The sequence below is a fragment of the Manis pentadactyla genome, chromosome 7 (genome assembly GCF_030020395.1).
Source record: "Manis pentadactyla isolate mManPen7 chromosome 7, mManPen7.hap1, whole genome shotgun sequence".
Classification (NCBI taxonomy): domain Eukaryota; kingdom Metazoa; phylum Chordata; class Mammalia; order Pholidota; family Manidae; genus Manis; species Manis pentadactyla.
Window position 1 is genome coordinate 31,528,848 of NC_080025.1, and position 22,558 is coordinate 31,551,405.

Here is a 22,558-nt window from a genome sequence, read left to right on the forward strand (position 1 = left end):
GTTCAACACAAAATCACAAGGCATACAAAGAAACAGGAAAGTATGACTTATTCAAAGAGAAAATAAAGCAACAAAAACTATCCCTGAGAAAGATCTGATGGAGGTACACTTCAAACAACTATCTTAGAGATAATCAAGGAGCTAAAGGAAGATGTGGGGAAATCAAGAAAAAGATGTGTGAACAAAATGGAAATATCAATACAGATATATAAAAAAAAACAAATAAATTTTGGAGCTGAAATGTTCAATGACTGAAATGAAAAATTCGCTAGAGGAATTCAAAGGCAGATTTGAGTAGGCAGAAGAGAGTCAGTGAACTTGCAGGTAAGACAATGGAAATTACCAAGGCTGAGGAATAGAAAGAAAAGATACTGAAGGGAAGTGAAGAGTCCAAGGGACCCAGGGGACATGACACCATGAAAAGGACCAACGTACATAATGTGGGAGTACCAAAGAGGAGAGAAGAAAGGGGCAGAGAGAATATTGAAAAAATAATGGCTGAAAAGGCCCCAAATGTGGTGGAAGACATGAATATAAACATCTAAGAAGGGGATGGGATTGATGAGTGGGTGAAATAAATGAAGGGGATAAAGAGGCACAAAATCTTAACCAGTTAGTCATGGGGATGGAAGTACAGCATAGAGAATATAGTCAATAGTTCTGTAACATGTTTCTGTGTTGACAGTAACTGCAGTAATTGGTGTGGGCATTTCATAATGTAGATAACTATTGAATCACTATGTTGTATGCTTGAAGCCAATATTGTATATCAGCTATACTTTATTAAAAATTTTTTTAAAATCTAAGAGGCTCAACAAACTCTAAGATGAATTCAAAGAAATCCACATTAAGACACATTATGATCAAACTTTCAAAAACCAAAGACAGAGAATTTTGAAAACAACTAGAGGAGTGAATCATTACAGATAAGGGTCCTCAAGAGCATCCATCACCAGCATATTTCTTATCAGAAACTTTGGAGCCAGGGACAGTGATCAATAGGGTCAAAGTGCTAAAAAGAAAGAAGTCTACCAAGAATCGTGCATGCAGCCAAACCATCCTTCAAAAGTGAAGGAGAAATTAAGGCATTCCCAGACAAAAGCTGGAGCTGGTGATCACTGGGCCTGCCGCACAAGACATGCAGCAAGGTGAAACGAAAGGATGCTTGATGGTAACTCAAAGCCATATGGAGAAATAAAGATGTCAACAGAGGTAAATACGTGGGTGATTATAAAAGCTAGTATTGATATAATTATTGTTCATACTACATGTTTTGTTTTCTTCATGATTTAAGAGACTAATAGAGTTTAAGAGAAAAAACCCCATTATTTGTGTAAAAGCTGGCATGACCGTAACTTTGGTTTGTGAGTCCAAATTTTTTCTTCTGTGTAACTTAGGAGGCTAATACATTTAAATGAATATTAGCTTCCATTTTCGACACGCAATTATTTAAGATGTAATTTTGTGACTGAAACGCGGGGGACAGAGCTACAAAGAATGGTTTTTGTACATTATTGAGTAAGAAGCAGGTTCTCAAAGGGATAGCTGTGTATCCATGTTCATAGCAGCATTATTCACAACAGCTGAAATGTGGAGCAACCCAAGTGTCCATTGGTGGATGGAAAAGCAAAATGTGGTCTATACATACAATGGGATATTGTTCAGCCTTAAAAGGAAGGAAATTCTGCAATATGCTACAACATGGATGGACCTTGAGGACACTGTACTAAATGAAATAAGCCAGTCAGAAAAAGACAGACACAGAATGTACCTAAGGTCTTGTCTTAACACCACAGAGTGGTACGTTGAAAAATAAGGCAGTAATTGCTGTGTGTATTTTACCACAATACAGAAAAAAAAACTTTTGAGGAATTCCAAATGTTTGGCATGTTTTGCCTCCTATGATAAAGAACATATATGAAGAATTGATATAGGATATGCTTGTTTACCAGTTTACTCTGAAAGCTTTATGGGTAAGTCATGGATATCACAGCAGGAAATTTGATGCAATAGGGTGGCAATAAAGCCACACTGCCTGCCAGGGGCTCTGGGCATGGAGGAAGCACAGCTGGGGGCTTGCCAAAGGTCACAGCTGACATGATTGCTGGGGCTGAACAACCCAGATGTGACCCTGCCAGCCCTTCTCAGGAAGAGCTGACCATCTTACTTAGCAATAGCTTGTGATAAATTATGATGCACTTACCTGAAGAAAATGTTGTCATGCTTCCAGGGAGGAGATTGTTAACAGTAAGACAATATAGTCACTGAACTGAGAAAGCTAATCAACATCACATGAAGCCACATCATTTCCCTTTCTACTTGGTTTTGAAATTCAACTTCCCCTTAATTTAAAAACAACATCTAACCAGAGTTCCCTTGAAGAGGTGACATAGGAAATGGAACAATTCACCCTGTGGCTTTAGTAAGAACGTAACTCCTCCGTGTGGCCTGGTGTACACAGGACAGGAACTGGCAACTTGAACATTACAGCGCTGCCACTCAAAGTGGGGTCCCTAGATCGGGAGCAATTGTCCAGCCAAGTAGCTGCTCAGCAATGCAGGACCCTGGGCCCTGCCCCAGACCTCCTGTGGCAGAATCTGCATGGTTAACAAGACCCCAGAGGATTGGTGCACATTTAGGCTTAGGAAGCACTGTTCTTCTAGCTATTAGTGTTAACAGCCACATGCCTCCCTGGGTTGCTGAGCACGACAGAGGTCAGGATGAGTGAGCTAGTACACATGCAATGAAGAGGGAGACGGGTTCTAGTGTGACTTGTCACGGAAGATCGGCTTTGTTCCCCGTGTAGCATGTACTCCTGGCCCTGACAACTTTACAGGACTGCACTGAGGACCAAGAGGGATCCTTGCTGTAACACCCTGCTTGATCTGGGCCCAGCCTGCCCCTCAGACCTTCTGCACCGTTTTGCATTGTGTCCACTGTGTTCTAGCCGCAGTGACTGCAGGCAAGTTCATTTCTGCTTTGGGGCCTTTGCACAAGCTGCTATGCCTGAAATGCCCGTCCCTTTGATCTCTGTGCCTGGTTCTTTGTCATTCAGATCTCAGCCTAATTAGCCCAGAACCACCCAGTCCAGTCACTCTCTGATGACTCCTGTTATCTCTGCAAGGCACTTACTGCCATGTGAGCAGGGACAGTGTCTTATTCTGGGGTTCTTATTCTCAGTTCAAGCCTCAGTGCCTTGAACTGAGCCTGGGACACTATATGCTCCATAGGTATTTGTTCAGTGAATGGCGCAAGAGGATAAAAATACTCTGGAGAAAATAAAGTACTATGAGAAATATAAAATGCTTTTTATTAACTAATAAAACCTTTCCGGCTTTTACTTTGTGGTTTCTCTTGCAAATGACAGCAAATTTATTTTGATTACTCTAACAGCCTACCCCATGTAAATGTAAATTGGTTTTCTTTTCATCACACAAGAAAATACTGGAGTGCAGGCTGCTTTTTATCAGGGTCTAGCCATTTTTCCTTCAGGTACACAGCCCTAACGCACCCCATTCATGTTAGCTTAATTTCATCCATTTCCCTTGAGAAAGCGGGGCTTAAAGACGAAAAGCTGCTACCGAGGTCAGCACACAGGACAGCGAATGTTGCTCAGGTAACAGAGCCTTGGCCAATGATGGCCAGATGGCCTGGGGCTGGCTTGGCAAGGGAAGGCTGCAGGTGGGCAGCAGGGAGGACCTACTTACTAGGCTACAACCGAGAGCTGTCCAGAGGCTCCTTCTGCCACAAACCTGAAACTTAAAAATGGTTTATTTGTTTGGTTGTGATCCTGAGTTAAGCATGACAGAAATTGGTTTTAAGTCCAATATTAGAGGTTCCAAAAGGTTAGTTCACACAAACAACCTAGTGAGAATCAGAGAAGATATTTTATCTTGTTTCCTTTAATGTATTTACATTCTTCCTGCCAGCAAGGTTGAATGGCCCCTTGTGCCAGCCTGAGGCCAGGGCTAACTGCAGGCCCCTGAGAAGAGGCAGCAAAACCTTTCTTTGAACTACCTTTGCCTCACTTGGCTCAGCTCAAAAACTACCACGGAAATGGGGTCCCTGGGCTTGTTTAGCACGTAGCATCAACAGAGCGACGGCTCCATCTGCTGGTTCTGGCTAAAAGAGCAGAGAGCTAGGACCCGTGGCAAAGGCAGAATCCTGCCTGGAGGGCCTCCCCAAGGCCCGAGGGATCCACAGCACTGCCGAGAAACGTTTGTTGTCCTGAGGCACAAAGAGATATGAGGGGTATCTAAACACTTTCTCTGAAGGTTCCACATCTTCCCTCAGTTGTTTATTTTTGGTTTTAAATTAGCTGTACTGCTCCAGAAGCAACCAGAGGTGCAATGGTTTTATATCGGATCAAGTGCTGAGAGCCTTCCTCCAAGTCGATCACATAGTCCCTGAAAAAGGAGGAAGAGAATGTGTCTGTGGGGCTGTGCTGTGCTCCACTGGGAGGGACATGGGGTCAGAGCCAGCTCTGTGTCTCACCTTTGCTCGTCTGTCTCCGGTTCGACCAGGATGTTTTCCTGCCGTTCTTTCACTCTCAGAAACACATATGAATTGAGATCTGGTTTGGGAACTGCCAGAAAAACAGTTGTGATCAGGAAATGCTCAGCTAACTAGATCACTGCGGGAGAAGCTGCTGGTATTAATGGTATCGCGCGCTAAGGGAACTCTGGTGTGAAGGCCTTTCATGGGAGGGTGTATGGAGGGGGGATCTGGCTCCTCACACAAACTGCATGCTCCCAACCATGGTGCTGCACACAACGGCCGCTCATTCAACAAGGATGGGCATGCAAAGTGTGCAGGAGACAGGCTAGCCTAACACGGTGTCTCCTGGATGGGGTGGGAACAGGAGCGTGGGAGGAAACCTCACATTAGTGGCACACCCACTTGATGGGGGGAGAAAGCAGCTGATGTGAGCTTTGAAGGAAAGGGCAGGATGAAGGAAGAAAAGCAAGCCTGGGAGACAGCAGCAAGGGGCAAGGTAGATGTATGCACATTTTGGGAGGACTGAGTGTACAGTCTGCTTAGAAAATAATTCCTCATAAAGGAGGAGGAATGAGTAGTGGAAAGATGGGGTCACATGGTGCAGTCTTGAATGTGGACTAAGGGATATGGGGTTTAACTGTAAGGGATCATGGGTTGATCTCAGGGCACAAAGGTGCTGCCACGCCTCCTCTTCTACCACCAGCCAACATTCCAAGTAAGTAGATGCCTCACGCTGGACTGTTCCTGCAAAGCACTTCATTTCCTGGGGCTCAATCTGTGCCCAGAGGGTCCCTCTGCAGGGTCCAGAGAACCTACTGGGTAGCTCAGTTCTAGGAGCCCAGTTCAGGTTTCATATTGATAGGAAGGGGTTTGGGATAACTGGCTCCAAAGGTCTAAGGTGGGCTGGTCTGGTCCAGGATCCTGGGCCTCCAAAGACTCCAACTGCAATGTCACCTGACCCCACCAGACTGCAACTGATTCCAGGAAACCCAGCTTGGATTGCAGTGCACCTCTCCCCACCCTGCCATCAGGCCACAATTCTCTAGAGGCCCAAGGGGGCTCAGGGCATCTGCACTAACCAGGCCAGACTAGCATTTCATTAGTGAAATGCTAACTAAGCATTACACTAGGGCGGCTGGTCCCCACCACCAGCTTCCAATTCTACAAGCTCATCTTCAGAAGGGACTCAGGACAAGTGACCAGAGCATTAGGCAGTGTCCACCAGCACCATACAGGAGCTCTGGGACAGCAGCCTAGCTGCACCCAGTTCAGTGCATGCCTGTGGGGCTTTGGTCACTGGGATGCGATGGCGCTGAGCAGTGATTAGGGATCAGGTCCTTGCTCCGTTCCTGCTCTTTTCTGGGGCAGACAAAAGTGGCTGAACTGGCCACGATGGGGCATTTTGTTTCCTTCAGGCAGGTTCACCAAAATGACCACATGAGAGCTCCACAAATTGGTATGGGTTTGACCTGCCCCTGGGGCTAGAGGCTGCACTACAACCCACTAAGTTCAGATGTTGAAGCCGTAGCCCCTAGTACCTCACAATGGGAATGTATTTGGAGACAGAGTTTTACAGAGGTAATTAAGTTATAATGGGATGTTAGCGTGGGGCCTAACCCAATCTGACCAGTGTCCGTGTAAGAGGAAAGGATGCCAGGGGAGGCCATGCAGAGAGGTGACCACGTGAAGAGGCAGGACAGTGGCTGTCTGTGGCCACAGAAGTGGCCTCGGAGGACCCCAGCCTTGCTGGCACCTTGATCATGGGCTCCTGGCCTCCAGGTCTGTGAGGAAATAATGGCTGTTGTTTAAGCCCTCGTCCATGGTATGTGGTTACAGTAGCCTGTGTCGACTCAAACACCTGGTGAACACCGCCCCACCCATCTGATTCTAGCTGTTACACCCACCACAGGGGTCAGAGTGGCCCCCCAGCACAGGCTGGGTGGGAGAGGAATTCCCAAGGCTCGGTTGGCCTTGAACTTGTGGCACTGGCACACTGAGCTTAGCTTGTGAACTAGGTGAATTCCAGTTCCCTGGAGAACTGTCTGACTTGGCCTGGCAATTCTGCCTGACAAGGCCCCAGGATGTGGCAAGCCACAGAGGGCTGAGGATGTGGACTTTAGCCTGCATGACAGAGGTTCCCAGCTGGCTGATCCGAGGTTAGAAGTTCCTACCATTAACTCCCTTCCCTGAGCTCAGCAGGATTTGAAGGGGCTGTGCCAGGTGGGCACAAGGCAGAGGCTGTGGCCGTGCCTCCCTTCTCTCCACTCTCAATGCTGATCCGCTTTCAGTAACGAGAGACGCTCCTCTCAACAGAAAGAGCAGGAGCCTTACTACGGGTGCCAGGGAATCACTGAGGGTGTCCTTAGCTGCCGACTGAAATCCTCCCTGGGGGCCAGGCAGCCCCCACATGGTTTGGCGTCTGAGAGGAGAAGACCGCTAGCCTCCGTAGAGCAGACTCCTATGTCTTCAGCACCCAGAAGAGGCTGGCACAGCTCGGGCACCCAGCCAATGGCTGCCGAGGGAGCCAGTGACTGAAGACACGGAGGAGTCCACAGTCACAATGGCGGCCGGGAGTCTGCCTGACCTGAGGAATATGAAGCAGTCCTGTAGGGGCTCCCCTTTGCCTGCTTTTAGCCATTTTTTTGTTTTTCACCCAGAACTCTTCCTCTCTTCTCTTTCCTGCTTATCTACATGCATTTTTTTCTAGGTGTGAGAGGAAAGAGTGAAGAGAAGATCTTATTCAAAGGCAGCTGAGGATCCTGGGATGGCAGCTATGGCGCCTGAGAGTGTCTGAAAAGATGATGTCCAGCTTACCTGCCCTCAAGAGGTCCACCTTTTGTAGGTTAGGAGGCATGTGCTTTAAGGCAGCGTTCTTCAGACAGGTCTCTGTGTTAGCCATGTACCTGAAACACATACATGCGAACTGCTGTGGCTGCACGGCGGGGAGGAGCCCCAGGGCAGCAGAGACAACAAGGGCTCCGAGATGGGCTTCCTGGGCCTGACAGCCCAAACGTGCGCTCACAAGCAGGGGAGCAAGGCCACTACCACACGCCCCGCTCACTCACTCTTTGGCGAAGGCAAACTCTCCCGGAGACAGGCTTGAAGGCTCTCCCCTGTGGCGCGCTGTCTCCTTTTCAAGGATATGGGGGAAAAACTTCTCTATCTGTGAGGATACATAACAATCATTGTGAAAACATCTGTCAAGATTCAAGCATCCAAGACACTAGTTTTCTGAGATAGGTTGGGGTTCATCTAGAAACTGACTTCAAAAACGGCAAGTCTTCATGGTCAAGGATCTTTCTGATAACAAGACCTATACTCTGGATTTCAGAGAATTCAGAGGAAAGAGAGGACTCTAAAAAGGAAGACAGGTTAGAAAAATGAAAGGCTTGCATAGAAAAAAAATCTGAAAACACAATTGTAGATGATATTTAAGAGGAAGAGAAGGGGATATCATTTAAGATTTTATGTGACTGCAGAGGGTATTCTGGGAGATGAAACATATACGAAAGCTGGAAAGATGTATATGGAACACACAGCAGATAGAACAGTGACAATTATACAGGTGAACCCACAAGAGGTGAGGCTTGGCCAAAATGCTAAGAAAAATATAAATAAGTAAAAGCTAACAGCTACAAAAATGTGTGTGGTGAGGAACCAGGCAGCGGCTAGGTTATTGTCTGGAGCCCATGCTCATAGGATTCTCATTTACAAGTACCAAGTTCAGAAGATGTGTGAAAGATAAGATAGGTAGATTTCCCAATTTCCAAAAATACAAACATTTGGGGAATCTTCAAATGCAGGTTAGTGTCAACACTGATATGTGGCCGTATATTATATCACTTAAAAAGTGGTTTGTGAACTCAAGGAAAAGGAATTAGTTCTCACGAAGAGGAAATACCCGACCAAAAAAAGAAAAAAGAAAAGTGGTAATTGATGGTGGGGTGGAGGGGCATATTGTGGGCTGTTTTTCAAAACATGTGATAATGTCTTTAGGACACCCTGTGGACAAACTAACCTGGGCTGGGTGACAGTACAGACTAAGACTCATGAACGGTTGAACAAAGAAGAGACAGATGTCCCTCTGCAGGGAAGGTGCTGGTGGAAGGCTCTATCCCTGGGGTATTTATCAAACTTGCTGATGATACGTGTTAAGATAGCTAGTATATTAGGTGACCAGATCAGGAACCAGACACCAGGAAGATAGCCTAATTTAAGAAGATGAGGTTTAAGAGGAGTAAGTATCAAGTTCTATACTTAGGGGTAAAAAAATCAAGCCATACAAATACATGACAGTGATAGGATGGGGTAATAAGTTAAAAACTTCCAGAGAGGTTAGGGTAAATAGTGAGTGCAGAGTGAATTCAGGGTGATGTGTCTGTCAAAGGTGCTAACATGACCTGGGTGGTATTGCCACCAGCTTAATATCCTGTGTAACGGAAGTGATCTTCCTGTTTCTCACTAAAGTGACCACTGTAATCACTTGCAGGTGGTATAATTTAAGGATATGGACAAGGTAGAATCTTTTTCGGGAAGAAAGCAGGACAGGAATGGAAATAAACGGTTGAAATGCTTAGCTGAGAGGCCTGGGGAGAGATAGGTGTGCTGTCCCCACTCTCTGAAACACTCTCACAGAGAAGAGAGTGAACACTTGTTTTGTAGTGACTAAGGGGACAACTGGACCAGGTGAGAAGAAACTTCAAGCAACGAAGCTTTCCAGGGTTCAAACAGACATCATGTAAAAGAAGGTCCTGCAATTCCATTTCGGTAAGTTAGGTGGCCACGGAGCTGTAAGTGAATGTTGAGGTAGCAGGCCTATTTGATACTGCCTATATGACAAATGCAAAATGATTTTTAAAACCAGTTATCCTCTAGTTAGTATTCCCTACTTGAACACTGCGAACACCTTCGCCTATAGCACTGCCACGTCGCAGCTCCAGGGGTGCTGTCCACACAGCAGAGAAGCAGACTGAGAGCGTGTCTGGAGCTGTGTGGCGCACATTCCATCTATGGCTCTCCAGAATAATCTCCTGCCCTCCTCATTCTTTGATATTGGGCCTCAGCAGCATCTTCGGGGCCTGGAACCCTCCCAGACCCCAGCCCAACTTCTCGCGAGACACTCAGTGTGTTAGACGGCGTGGCCTCAACGCCTACAGGCATCTCCACATCAGACCTTCATGAGCCGGCACCGCAAGTAGCTGCTCAGCACGTAGCGGATCCTCTCCATCTCCATCCGATGGACCCCAACCTTCAGATCCTCCTTCCTGGCTCTCCTGAGATTTTCTGCCTAGTAAAAGAGAAAACAAAGTTTATAAAAAACATGATATTCAAAGACTTAAGGACCTTTTGTGTTTAATCTCTACACACAAGGACCATTATTACTGGCAATGTTGAGGACTCAAAGATTACATTTAGGTCAAAGGAGAACAAAACATTCAAATAAGTTCTCATTTAAATTTTTTAATTGCACAAATAATATATGAGTATAGTCTCGTTATATAAAGTTCAAACAGTATACAATTTTAGAAAATGACCATTCAAATAGAATCTGAGTATGGTCAGAACAGCCTAGAAGAATTCCAACCCAACTGTGAAGGAGATAATATAGCAAACAGAAGTATCTAAAGGGTCTAAAAAGCAGCATTACAACACCAGTTAAGAAATTCTAAAATACCAGTGCTGATTGGATGAATGGATAAAGAAGATGTGGTACATATACACAATGGAATATTACTCAGCTAAAAAAGAATGAAATCTTGTCATCTGTGACAACATGGATGGAAGTAGAGGATATTATGCTAAGGGAAATAAGTCAGACCGAGAAAGATAAATACCATGTGATCTCACTTATATGTAGACTCTAAAAAGCAAAACAAACAAACCCGAAATCGACTCGTAAACAGAGAACAGAGTGGTGGTTGCCATAAGGGAGGGAGGTGGGGGGCAATGGGTGAAATGAGTGAAGGGGAAATAAAAATTAGATTGTTTGATGTCTTAATCTGGGTGATGGGTACTTGAATGTGTACACTTCAAAATTTATGAGATGTAAAAAGGAAACAAAACCTGCTGAGGCTGGCAATGGCTTAAGCCCAGTTCATCTAAGCTAAGGGCCATAAACTCAAATGTCTAGAGGGGCCAGGCCAGTGAGGTATACGAGAAAGGGGAGAAGCTGGGGACAGTGGGGAACTGGAGAGCAAGCTGAAAGGGGTTGAACCTTAACCCTGCTCTGGCCATCTGTTCTCCTGTAGAAATGTGGGGCCAGTGATGACAGGTTGTAGACTTTTCAGGGGAAGCTGATCTGCAGATATTCACAGGAACTCTCTTGCTTTGTAAATACAGATAACTAATTCAATATTTAAAACAAAACAAGACCCATACTAGGCTGGGCTAAACCAAACAGATAAGCCATCCGACCACAACCTCTCACCAAACTGGCAAACATATTTCTTCCTTTGTGACCCTGAGGCAAGCAGCTCTTACCATGTGATCGAGCTGTTCCATGACACATTCCACAATTTCAGACTTGCTTTCCAGCAGCTCGGGGGCAAACTTTTCATTCATCCAGGCCTGAGAAACAATGCAAAAAAAAGAAAAGCACCACTCACAATGGAGCAACGTAACAGACCCCCTGAAAATCACAGCCACACAGAAAAGAATCTGTTTGCCTGCTAGCTGGAAATACTGGAAATGCTTTGAAGACAAGGTATATTTAATGATGGCTTTTTCTACTTCTTTTAGTGGGAAAGCTGTGTTTTCAACTTTTTATTTAACCAACATTACAAAAAAATCACCGTTGACTTCAACAATATTGTTGGTATACCTATTGCTGAGAGTTAACACCACCTGGTGTTAAACAGTTCTTTCTATCCACTAATATGAACACGTTTCTGCGTCTTCACCGCTATTTACCATCAGGGGGCGCCAGCACCTTCTATTCCGAGAGATGAAGTAACTGCCTAGTTTGCCCATCTCATTCCTGAAGCCGGGAACATTTGCAAATAACTGTTTCATTTAACATTATACTGAGAGGAAAGGGATATAGTTATCCTTATCATATTGATGAGAAAACACAGATTGAGTTATTTACTAATTGCTCAAGAGTATATAAAAGATCACAACAGAAATGGATATTCATCTATGAAACAGTTTTGGAACAAGAGGTTTTAATCCCTGCTTTAGGATCAGGCCCAGGTGCAGAAATCACCAAGGCTTGTGACTAACTGAAATAACCACAAGTGTCTGAGGAAAACTGCTTATCTTTTGGCTTTTTTAGTTTTAGCGTAGTTCAGAATCACATGCCAATCAGGCTCAATTTATTTCTTTTGAGGTCCTTGAGTCTCTGCTTCTCTAATTGTCACCATTAAGACACATTATTAAATATTGGTTATTGCCACTATCATAAATGTTTTTTAGGTACTCAAGCTTTGGTAATAGCATTGCAGAAGTCAACCAGAAAGACAGTCTGTATTTTCAAGTAGCATACAGATTAAGAAAAGATCAAATTGTCACAGAGGACTTAACAAAGCCAGAGTTTTTCCTTTTAACTGATTTTATTAAACAGTGAACAGGTACAAAAGTATTTATGAAATACATATTTACATGAAGAACAGTGACATGAACACCTGTGTGCAGTTTCATGAACAAATATTATCATTATTTTAAATAGCAATGTGTCCCTCCTTTGTCAGAAGTCATCATTGGCCTGAATTGAGCGTTTCATTTCCTGTAGAGTCTCACTACATTTGTATCTCTACATAATGCTTCCCAACCTTCCCACGACAGGGTATTCAAAGAAAATGACAGTGCTAGGGTAAAATGGAATAGCTCTTGAGGGGGGGTTCTCATTTACACTATGAAATGATGACAATAATATATAAAACATTAGGGAAAATTTTATATTGGCATAAAATTTTCAAGCAGAATCTTTTCAAAATAGGAATTTGTGTTTAAATCCATGGTCTTTTTCTAAATAATCAGGTTCTGTGTTTGAAACGGCTACTTCTGGTTCCTGCCAAAAAATTTTAATGACAATCTGCCCATCATTATGGACTAAATTGTGTGCCCCCCTACCTGCTTTCATATGTTGAAGTCCTAGCTCCTAGTGCCTCAGAATGCCTGTATTTGGAGATGGGGATCTTGTAGGAGGTAATCAAGTTAAAATGAGGTCATTAGGTGAGTCCTGATCCAATAAGACTGGTGTCCTTCTAAAAGGAGGAAATGTGAACAGACACACAGAGGGAAGGTCATGTGAGGACACGGGGAGGAGACGGCCATCTACAGGCCCAGGGAGAGGCTGCAGAAGAAAGCAAATGTGCTGGTCCCTTGATCTCAGACTTCTGGCCTCCAGAGTTGAGAAAAAAACTTGCTGTTTAAGCTACCTAGTCTGTGGTACTTCGTTATACAGCTTTAGCAAACTAATACAATCATCAAAATGAGGACCTCTACCTTGTAGATAATAGTAATAACTTTTAAGTCATGTTTTACAGGCATTCAAAAGTATCCTATATGTTCCAGAGGCTGGGATTATAGGTGGCCCTATCAGTGCCTCATGTCTCAGGCCACGTTTTGCAGCCTGAGTCTGCATCTGGCAGTGGCCCAGGTGGTGGGCCAACTCCTTGGCTGCACTCAGGGTGTCACAACAGAGCATCAGGCCTGAGACATAACTCATGCTCACCCACTGCCAACCTAAGACACCACTATCCTCAGACTGCCTTCTAAGCAGCCCCTGATGACACCTAGAGGCAACCAGCCTGGGGGTTCTGGCTGCCCCAGAGGGTGGGGGTCACCATCATGAGCCATCTGCTGCACACCAGTGCATGCACATTGCCCAAGCTGGCAAGCTCTGCCTTGAACAATAGCTTTGCACGTATTGGAATGTTACATAAATGGTTTCTTCAGCAACTTAGTTTTGTTGTTTTACATTATGTTCCTGAGAATTACCCAAGCTATTGCAGGAGCTATCTTATCTTTTATTCATTTCATTGCTGTTTTTTTTTTCCCACTGTGTGTAGATGCCTTAATTATTTATTCATTCTATCATGGATATCTGGATTATTTTCAGTTTTTTAACTATTGCAAGTGATGCTGTGACATTTTGTGTATGTCTCCTGGAGTACATGTTTTCTCTGGAGTATGTGGCTGGGAGTAGGATGATTGGGCCATAAGATAGGTGACTAGACAGTAACAAATTGCTTTCCTGGGTGACTGGGAACATTTATAGGCCCACTGCGGTATACAAGTGAGCAAACTGCTTTACTTCCTTGCCAAAACTTTGTAGTTCACCCTTTTCATTTCTGCCAATCTGATGGGTAAGAAGTGGTATCTCATTGGGACTTAAATTTTCATTTATCTGGTGACTAAAAGTGTTGAACATTATTTCATGATTATTGGCCATCCTGGTTTCTGTTTCTAGGCAATGCCTCTTATTAAGACTTCATTTTTCTATTGGGAAATTTGTGGTTTGTTTATGTATTGTGGCTATTAATCTTTTGTCAGTTATGTATTTTGCAACTTTTTCTCCCAGTTTTGTGGTGTCTTTTACTTTCAGCAGGGTGTAAAAACAGAAGTTCTAAATTTTAATGTGATGACTGTACCATTTATTTCCTTTATGTTTGGTGTTTCTTGATTTTTGTTTAATGAATCCTTTCCTAATAAAGCAGAGGCTCTTAAATTGGGGTCCACAGACAAGGTGGGTAGGTTTTAGGGTGTCTATGAACCTCCTGAAAATATATGCAAAATTCTACATGGGTGTATATGTGTATTTTTTGGGAGGAAGGGCCAGAGTTTTCACCAGATTTTCAGAAAAGTCTGTGATATAAAAGAACACTCAGAATCACCGCAATATTAGGATTATCAGATATCATTTTACATTATCTTTCTTCGGTTTTGTCACTGGTGATGGCATGTATGGTAGGAAAGAATGGAGAATACTAAAGTAACAAAGAGTTCTGGAGAAGGGCAGTTATGGGGAGAAGGAGAGAATAGGCAGCAGGTGTAGTGGACTAAAAGTGCATGTTTCTGCTGTGGACTAAAAGTACATGTTTTGGAGTCAGAGACCTGGGTCATATCCTGGCTCTGCTGCCATGGTCTGACCTTGGGAGAGTTACTCTACATCTCCAGGCTTCCATCTCCTGCCTCTAAAACACAGATAAACAATAACACTCTCCTGCGTGGGCTGTTGGAAGATTATTGCTGCTCACAGCTGATTGGGTGCTCATCAGTGTCGGACAATGTGCTATGTGTTTTACCATATTATCTCATTTAACCCTCACACAACTCTGTGAGATAGCCACGATTATTAACTCTATTTTACAGTCAAGAGAGTGCTTGGGACAAGCTATATGACTTGCCTAAGGTCACATAATCAACTAGTGGCATGGAGGGGTTTAAATAAACATAGTCTGAACTCCTACCTACTAGAGCTTCATGCAATAGTAATTGTAAATACCACAGTTATTGGCACACAGGAAATATGCAGTAAGTCAGAGGTGTTATGACTACAAGGAGAAATATCCCAGAAATGATTTTAGATAAGCAGTAGAAAGACAGAGAACAGCTGACAAAAGAAAGTATGTGGGAGAAAAAGGAAGAGTAAGACCAGTTTCCTCCTAAAGAAGGTGTTTCAGACCTTTTTCACTAAGCCCAGCATTTTATAGGGAAACAGGAGCTTCAAGGGACAACGGTAGAGACCTTACAAGTCTCTACCACTACACCTCTGTAGTCCCCGCAAATACCAAGGAGATGTTTGTCCTGTGAACTGTTCTATTAAATGTGTTCTATTAAATTCCTGATTCTTGGCATTTGCACAGCTGGACTAAATAAAAACGCTAAGACGGGATTCTAGGGGGATGGCTTACCTGCTCCAGCCTTTCAATGAGCTCTGCAGGCGTGAGGACCACCTCCTCACTACCTCCGTCAGAGTCCTGTCCCGGGAAATCCAGTTCCTCTGTCATCTCCGATACTGTTACCTGACGGGAGTAAGAGAGCTAGTCCCCTGCAATGTGTTTTCCATTTATTTGCAAGAATGGGCAACTATGATCTATAGCGGGGTTTGCAGAGGCTCGGTGCAGAGGCTCTGATTTTTTTCAATTCTTTGCCTCTTCCATCAAACCTTAGGTCAGGTATCAGTTTTTCAAAGAGGTCACCCCTGATACATGTTTTCAGGCACCTTTCACACCACGCAATAATTAATTGTTTGTCTTCCCAGTAGAGGTCCTTTCCTCAGGGGCTGCGCTCACTTCCCTTGAAAACTGCATCACCCACCTGCTCTGTGCCTGGCGACGTAATTACTTGTGTGGTCCCTGCGCTGACCACACTGCTGACCTCAGAGCAGGCACTTAAAAATCTAGAAAATGCCTCATTTTTCTGGAGCCACAAGCCACAACATCAGACCAGTCAGTGATCCCAAAGGCTTAAGGTGAGTGGTGGGGACGCAGGGAGCCCCCAGGGCCTCGGGGAAGCGGGGCACATTCCGCCCCCTCGCCTTCCGTGCCAGGAGCACCGAGTACCCTCTCCCCCAACACCCCCACCCACTACACCAGAGGGCCCACTCGGGTGCTCACCTGGGGGACAGAGCGGCACTCGGAGCGGGGGAAGCTCGTGGGGAATTGGGCCCGGCTCTTCCGAGACACCCCTGGCAGCCGAAGTCCCTTGTAAGCTCCGTCCCCGACGTCCCGCAGCCTCCGCTTCTCAACTCCCGCGCTCTGCTCAGAAATTTCTGCCCTGGCCCTACGTCACCGCGCATCCGCGGTGTTGACCAATCACAGCCCTGGGGGCCCGCCCACTCTGGGGGCGGGGACCTGCGTCCCCTCCGCTCACGTTCCCGCAACGTTTCGAGCTCCGCCCGTTGGCGGCCGGCCGGGGGCGCCTCGCCGCCGCGGCTGAGGAGACCGGCTGTGGCCGCTTCCTCCCCACCGGGGTGCAGTCGCCCCGTGCGCCCGCCCTGGCGGGAGCGGGGCTACCGAGAGATGGGCTCTGTCCAGACCAGGCCACTTCCGCCTGTCGGGTGCTCTTCTCCACACCCCTCCCTGGTGGCCGCGGCCCCTCCGTCTGGCCCACGGCTTCAGCTGTGGGCCTACCCGCTAGCGGCTCTGGGAACTGCTAGGCTGGCGGTTCCCGAAGCGCGGTCCCAGCCCACCAGCGACGACTCGCCTGGGAACCCGCGGGGACGCAGCCTCGCAGGCGCACCCGGACCTGCTGGAGGGGAAACGGGGTGCTCCGACGGACCCTTCAGGTGAGGCTGCAGAACCGCCGCTTTAGGCAAAGCTTCCACCTCAGCCGCCTGACTCTAGGTTTTAACATCTACTGCTTATGCCTTCTACCTTTATTGGAGGGCAAAAGCATATGTATATATATGTTTTTATGTGTGTGCGATGCCAGTTTTTCTTCTTCGAACTGCTGATGCCTCTCCCTCTGCTGTTTTCTGTGCTAAGTGTCACTTACGTCTCCCTTAGAAGCGTCTCTTCGCTGTGAAGCTGAAGACTTTTCTTTGTGATGTTTTCCTGTCATATCGATTGATTAGAAAAAAAAAGTTTTGCTAAGTGACAGGCTGATAGTACCTGCCTGATTACAATCATGTTATAAAAACAATTACAATAGAATATGCCGAGCGAGAGAGTGGACAGATTTACAAAGGGCAATGAAAGAAGTGGGGGACATCAAAGAGGGATTCCAAAAGGAAGGGGCGTTTGGGCTCTCCTGCAGAAGGAGTTTTGTTAGTGACGAATGGATGGCTTTTTCAGGGCCCATTTCGACTCTGTTTCAATGGTTTGATAAGCCAGGGGTTTTTAGTTGTGGCAGGTTGTTTTTTCCAAATATAGCTGCTCTGAAGGAGCATCCCACCTGCTTCCCTTAGAATATGATATTGACACTCCCGCTCAGAGAGGTGGGGTCTGTGTTCTGGCCTCTTAAATCCAGGAAAACCTTTGCAACTGCCTCAGTCAAGATTGTGGCACAAGTGATGCTGTATGACTTTTGAAGCTAAGATGTAAAAGGTGGTACAGCATCCACCTGGCTCTCTAGAGCCACATCCCTTGGGAGAAGTGGGCTGCTCTGTAAGAAGTCTGGCTATCGTGCAGCTGCCGTGCTGCAAGCTCCCGCTGAGATAGAGAGCCGTGTCCGAGGAGCCCCAGCAGCCCCAGCTGTGGTGCTCCAGATGTCTTGAGTCTCATGAGCCTTCAGATGATTCTAGCTCTCAGACTTTAAGCCATCCAAGCTAGCATGGAGGTGCAGAGATGAGCTGTCCCTGCAGAATTCTGCCCAGATCGCAGATATGTGAGCAAAATACTGTTTTAAGCCCTTAAGTTTTGGGTTGGTTTGTTACACAGCATTAGATGACTGGAACATCCGTCTTTGAGCACAATCCCATTCTTCAGTAATTTCATTACTACATAGCTTTTCAGTGGTCTTTACTAGTATTCCTCAAGTGTTACAGATTTGAGTACAAGTGTGGATGACTTTTCCACACTAGTACCAATTACTCAACTTACTGATGTAGAGACTTCTCTTATCTGCTGCCAACCGCCTTCTCCACTCTCTCTCTGCTCTCCAACTGGGGAGCTGGGGTCCAGCATCTGCTTCCTTACTTAGCAGAGGTGTGACCTTAAACAAGTACTTCTTTGGGCTTCAGTTGTACCGCCTGCTAGGTGAGAACAATACATGTCTTCCTGAAGACAAAGGGATGGATCAAAAATTGAGGGGCTCCTATAAGGAAAAAAGATATCCTGCCATTTGCAACAACATGGATGGATCTAGAGGATATTAGGCTCAGTGAATTAAACCAGGTGGAGAAAGACAAATACCACATGATTTCCCTTATTTGTGGAGTATAAACACAAAGCAAAACAGAATGAACGAAACGGTAGTAGACTCAGACACTTAGAGGTGACTGGTGGTTATCATGGGGAAGGGGAAGGGTGGGTAGGTGTGGAGGGTGAGGGGGATAAAGGGGCACAGAAATTCTCAATCATAATATAAGTTGTTCACAGGGATGGTAGTGCAGCAGGGAGAATATAGCCAATGATTCTGTAACATCTTCCTGTGTTGACAGATGGTAACCTCACTAGTAGAGGTGAGGATTTAATAATATGGGCAACTGTTGGACTGCTGTGTTGTATACTTTAAAGCGATATAAGATTGTACTCAATGATACTTCAATAAAAAATGAATAAATAAGTGAATACATTGAGGGGCTCTCTTTCACTTCTAAGATCTTTGATTCTATTTTTCACTAGACAAGACCATTTTAGAGTAAAATGAGTTTGCAGAGAAGAAGGAGATGTCCAAAAAGAGTATGTGAAGCTACTTGGAGGGAAACTGCAAACTTTGGTGAAACTGCTGGACAAGTGGCACAGTGAAGTTCAGGAAGGTGAGAGAAAATTTACATTATGTAGAATGAAGAGAAAAATCAGGAATACTTTCTTGATGTGCACTTACTATCAAGAAGTTTTAGAAAATAATTCCATAGCCACATAAATGTAATGCCATCCTTTAACATGATCACATAGAAAAAGAGAATTACACAGGTAATGATAGCAGGAGGTTGGAGTTTGATGGTGATTAAGGGAACCGCAGGACAGAATTTGTACACAAGTTCTGATGATGAACAGAACACGACGTGCTGATGTGAATTCAGACAGGCAACATGAAGCTACGGACATGGCAAAGGGAAAATCCACTGCCCAGAGTCGAAGAGGGTACAGAAAATAGGACCTCACACAACTGAAGAAAGTGAAAAGTCAATGCAATTTCTAAATGCTGCTCAAAGAAGACATTAATTGCAGTTACTGAGACAGCAAATAGAAACAGCCAAGATACTTATGGATAGCTACAGAAATACACATGACTAAGACTAAACCTAGTTTTTTTCAATCATCAAGGATAAAAGACAAATATATGTGTATCAATATAGCATTGTGAGCCTTTCTGGAGGAAGATGCTTTTGAAGTACAAGAGGATACCATCACTACTGTCCTCATGCCATCACTGGCCTTGTTCACTTGGCCAACAGCTGTTTCTCACTGCTTCCTTCCTCCGAATCCCATCACAGTTGTAGGCTCACTACTAAGTTCTGGGGAGTGTATTAGTTAAGCAATTTAACCCCACTTGTTTGGAATGAATAAAGATTACAGGCAGGGAAATAAGAGGGTAGCTTGCATTTTTCAGGAAGAGTACAGAAAAGTACTCTCAGAATGTTTCCTTTTAGCCCCACAGGGAAAGCTGTAGGCTGGTGGATTTGCAAGTATTTTTCTAGTGAGTGGTAAAACCTCATACGTCCTTATATGGCTGGGATGCTGGAAAACTCAGGAGGTCAGGGCCAGGCTGGGATTTCCCTGACAAATGTAAAATCTGGGCAATTCATGATATTCCTGATTCCTTTTCTCCCCCATCAGAGTTTCTTTCTTATTTTTTTTTTTCAGTGATGATAAATGCACCTCATTATTTATTTAGATGTTTAAGCTTTCGCACTAGACTTTTACAAGCTGGTGAACACTGAGAAATTATTTCTCCCACAGAACTATAACCACACATTCCCAGACAGTATAAATATATGGTTGAACTAACATTAATACACATCACCATTTTATCAATTACATAATAAAACAAATTATCAAGTATCCAAATATTAAGTTACACAGCTCAAAAGGCATATAAAATATTAGAGTCTGCTCAATTCATTAGCAGAAACCCACTTCTTTTTTTTTTTTTCTTTTTTGCAAGAGAGGTTGGGAAGAGAAGGGGAAAAAGATCACACTTCAAACAAAAGTAAGTTGGTAAACAACTTTGGGTAAGTATGAAAAAAACTACAAGATTTTTGGAAATTGTATGATTAAGAATTGTTTTAGCGACAATAACAAAGCATCTCTACCTTTAAAAAAATATTTACTAAATTAAAGAGCATATTCTACATAATCTGCACAAGACAAAGGCAACATTTTACTAAAAATACCTAATAGCCTCCTCCCATCCTTTTTTCAGGCCCTCCCTGTAAGTTGCACCCCAGAGTGCAAACATTAAAATTAACTGTAAGGTTTTTTTTGTCTGGAGACATTAAAGACATGTGCTTTTGTATGATGTAGATTTTCAAAATGGAGGTTTTCCATAACAGCACAAAATATTTGGAGAAAGACATTAAATAATCACTGTAAGACTTGGTTTAAAAAAAAAAGTTGAGCAAACCTGAGATGTAAACATAAAGTGAGCAGGCAAATAACCATATAGGCCCTATTTTCTATGTTTGAAATGACGTAAGGAATAAACACATAAGGTCCAGAGTGTTCATAGTTCCTGGGATTTTAGTTCTGTATGATACTAAAAATATACAAGTATTGTGCTGGATATTTTGGCACCTAATCTTTCTAAATTTCTTATATTGACAGGATTCTGGCATGGGAATAAATTTAAAGACATAACTCAATGCTGCATGATTTCAGGAAAGGTCAAGTGGTATAAATGCTAAGCACATCTTAAATGCGGAACAGCAAGAATCTTTTGCATAGTGTCCAAATAGGCTGACTGTAACCCGTAGAGGTTGCAAGTGTCAAGCTTGTGGCCTGGTAAAACTCTTTTCAAGATTCCTATGCAAGCTTCATTTGACTTATTCACCAAGCCAACATGTTGGCTAATATGTATGACAAGTTCCTTTTTCAAGTTCTACATCCAAGGCAATGATAGCAAGCACCCCAGTTTTACTGAATGCAACAGTTGTTTCTATGACCATTGGAATCTTTGAAGCGCAGCCACATTTTAGGATGATATTTTTCCAGATACAGAAGTTGCTTGCTGTTAAAAGCTCCACGCCACTTTTGTCTTAAGAACTGTACTGCATCTTCGTATTTCATCCCACCTTCAATTAATGCCACGGCAACAAGCACTGGAGCTCTTCTGAGGCCTGCAACACAATGAACAGCAATGCAACAACCAGGTTCCTCACGAAACTTAATTTTCACAAGACTTAACCAGTCATCAACTATCTGGTTGGATGGTGGTGCACCATCATCAAATGGCCAATCAAGAACATGTATGCCTTCTTTCTCCACAAGAATAGTGTCGTAAGTTGCTTCACATACTCTTACTATTGTAGTAACTCCATACTTCTTAAGTTCCTCTATGAATTTGTTTAAGGTTGCATTGGTTGGGTTGTGTGTAATAAGAAATCTCATATTCTTGTATGTGACTTCCACAGGAGCTGGGCGGTTCATTCGAGCCATGTCCTATCCTTGACATGTTTCCAAGTTTGGAGGTCTGTGGGGTATCAGCTCTTTCCAGTTCTAAAACGAGACTTTACAAGGGGTAAAGTCTTTACAAGTCACCATCTTACCAAACACCTTGCTAATCAAGATGTAGTAAATGAATGCTGCTGATGACCCGTCAACTTACATTTCATTCATTTATCCACTTTGGTGAGTGCTAAGTATATGAAGCTTGGATGTCTGATGCTTGGAGTTAGGACAGATGCAAGGAGAATGAGAAACCACCTCTGCCTTCATGGCATTCGAGGGGCTGGGGTGGGGAAGGAGAAACATGGTGAGGGGGAGGGAAGGTAAGTATATATATCAATATAGCGCTGATGCTCTGACCTTTTTATCAAATGAAAACAAACAACAATCAAGAAGCAAAGGATGTTACTCTTGAGAAGCTATGACTTTAGCTACGCCAGGAGCCAGGAACATGGAAGGGACTGAATTCAGGTCTTACAACTGCTATTTGATTACTGGCTACATATGAGTATTATTTTCTATTTAATTGGGTTGGAAAGCTGAACATCTACAAAGAACAATAATCTCACAAAGTTGGACTATAGACTAATTTATAAGCAGCTACTTTCTACAAATGCACTTTTAAAAAATGTAGTCATTAGATGATCCAGGATAACAATACCTGCGATACTTTTCCCTAATGAAGCATTCTGATCTCATTCTTCAATTGAAATACACTTTGACTATTAGGGACTATTGCTTGGTTTTTACCTATTTAGCTAACATACCTGCTTTTATGATAAAACATAAAAAACTGAAAAGTATGACAAATGATATAAATGTAAGATGTTTAAAAATACTAAACT

General features: G+C 44.0%; 2 protein-coding genes and 1 pseudogene across 2 annotated transcripts; 1 reads left to right on the forward strand and 2 right to left on the reverse strand.

Moving 5' to 3' along the window:
- Positions 1-2,044: 2,044 nt before the first annotated feature.
- Positions 2,045-16,200, reverse strand: GINS4 (GINS complex subunit 4). The gene is made up of 8 exons (XM_036877464.2): positions 16,059-16,200; positions 15,354-15,464; positions 10,978-11,064; positions 9,671-9,784; positions 7,563-7,660; positions 7,312-7,400; positions 4,495-4,585; positions 2,045-4,406 (listed from the first exon to the last, which is right to left on the reverse strand). The coding sequence occupies exons 2-8, from the start codon at positions 15,447-15,449 to the stop codon at positions 4,310-4,312; spliced, it is 672 nt and encodes a 223-aa protein (XP_036733359.1). The 5' UTR covers positions 15,450-15,464; positions 16,059-16,200; the 3' UTR covers positions 2,045-4,309.
- Positions 15,849-20,942, forward strand: LOC130684344 (proline-rich protein 2-like). Its single transcript, XM_057504958.1, has 3 exons — positions 15,849-15,913; positions 15,992-16,729; positions 20,874-20,942. Exons 1-3 carry the CDS (start codon positions 15,849-15,851, stop codon positions 20,890-20,892), a joined length of 822 nt encoding a protein of 273 aa, XP_057360941.1. The 3' UTR covers positions 20,893-20,942.
- On the reverse strand, positions 19,929-21,727 carry LOC118908291 (protein tyrosine phosphatase type IVA 1-like; annotated as a pseudogene).
- Between the last annotated feature and the right edge of the window lie 831 nt (positions 21,728-22,558).

Bases quoted from the DNA above. Each gene is read 5' to 3' on its own strand.
- LOC130684344 (XM_057504958.1), top strand. From the start codon at position 15,849: ATGCCTCATTTTTCTGGAGCCACAAGCCACAACATCAGACCAGTCAGT. The intron at 15,914-15,991 runs GTGAGTGGTGGG...CTTCCGTGCCAG, and splicing joins AGTGATCCCAAAGGCTTAAG to GAGCACCGAGTACCCTCTCC.
- GINS4 (XM_036877464.2), bottom strand. From the start codon at position 15,449: ATGACAGAGGAACTGGATTTCCCGGGACAGGACTCTGACGGAGGTAGT. The intron at 9,785-10,977 runs GTAAGAGCTGCT...CTCTTTTACTAG, and splicing joins TGGAACAGCTCGATCACATG to GCAGAAAATCTCAGGAGAGC. The intron at 4,586-7,311 runs GTAAGCTGGACA...TTTTTCTGGCAG, and splicing joins GGTGGACCTCTTGAGGGCAG to TTCCCAAACCAGATCTCAAT.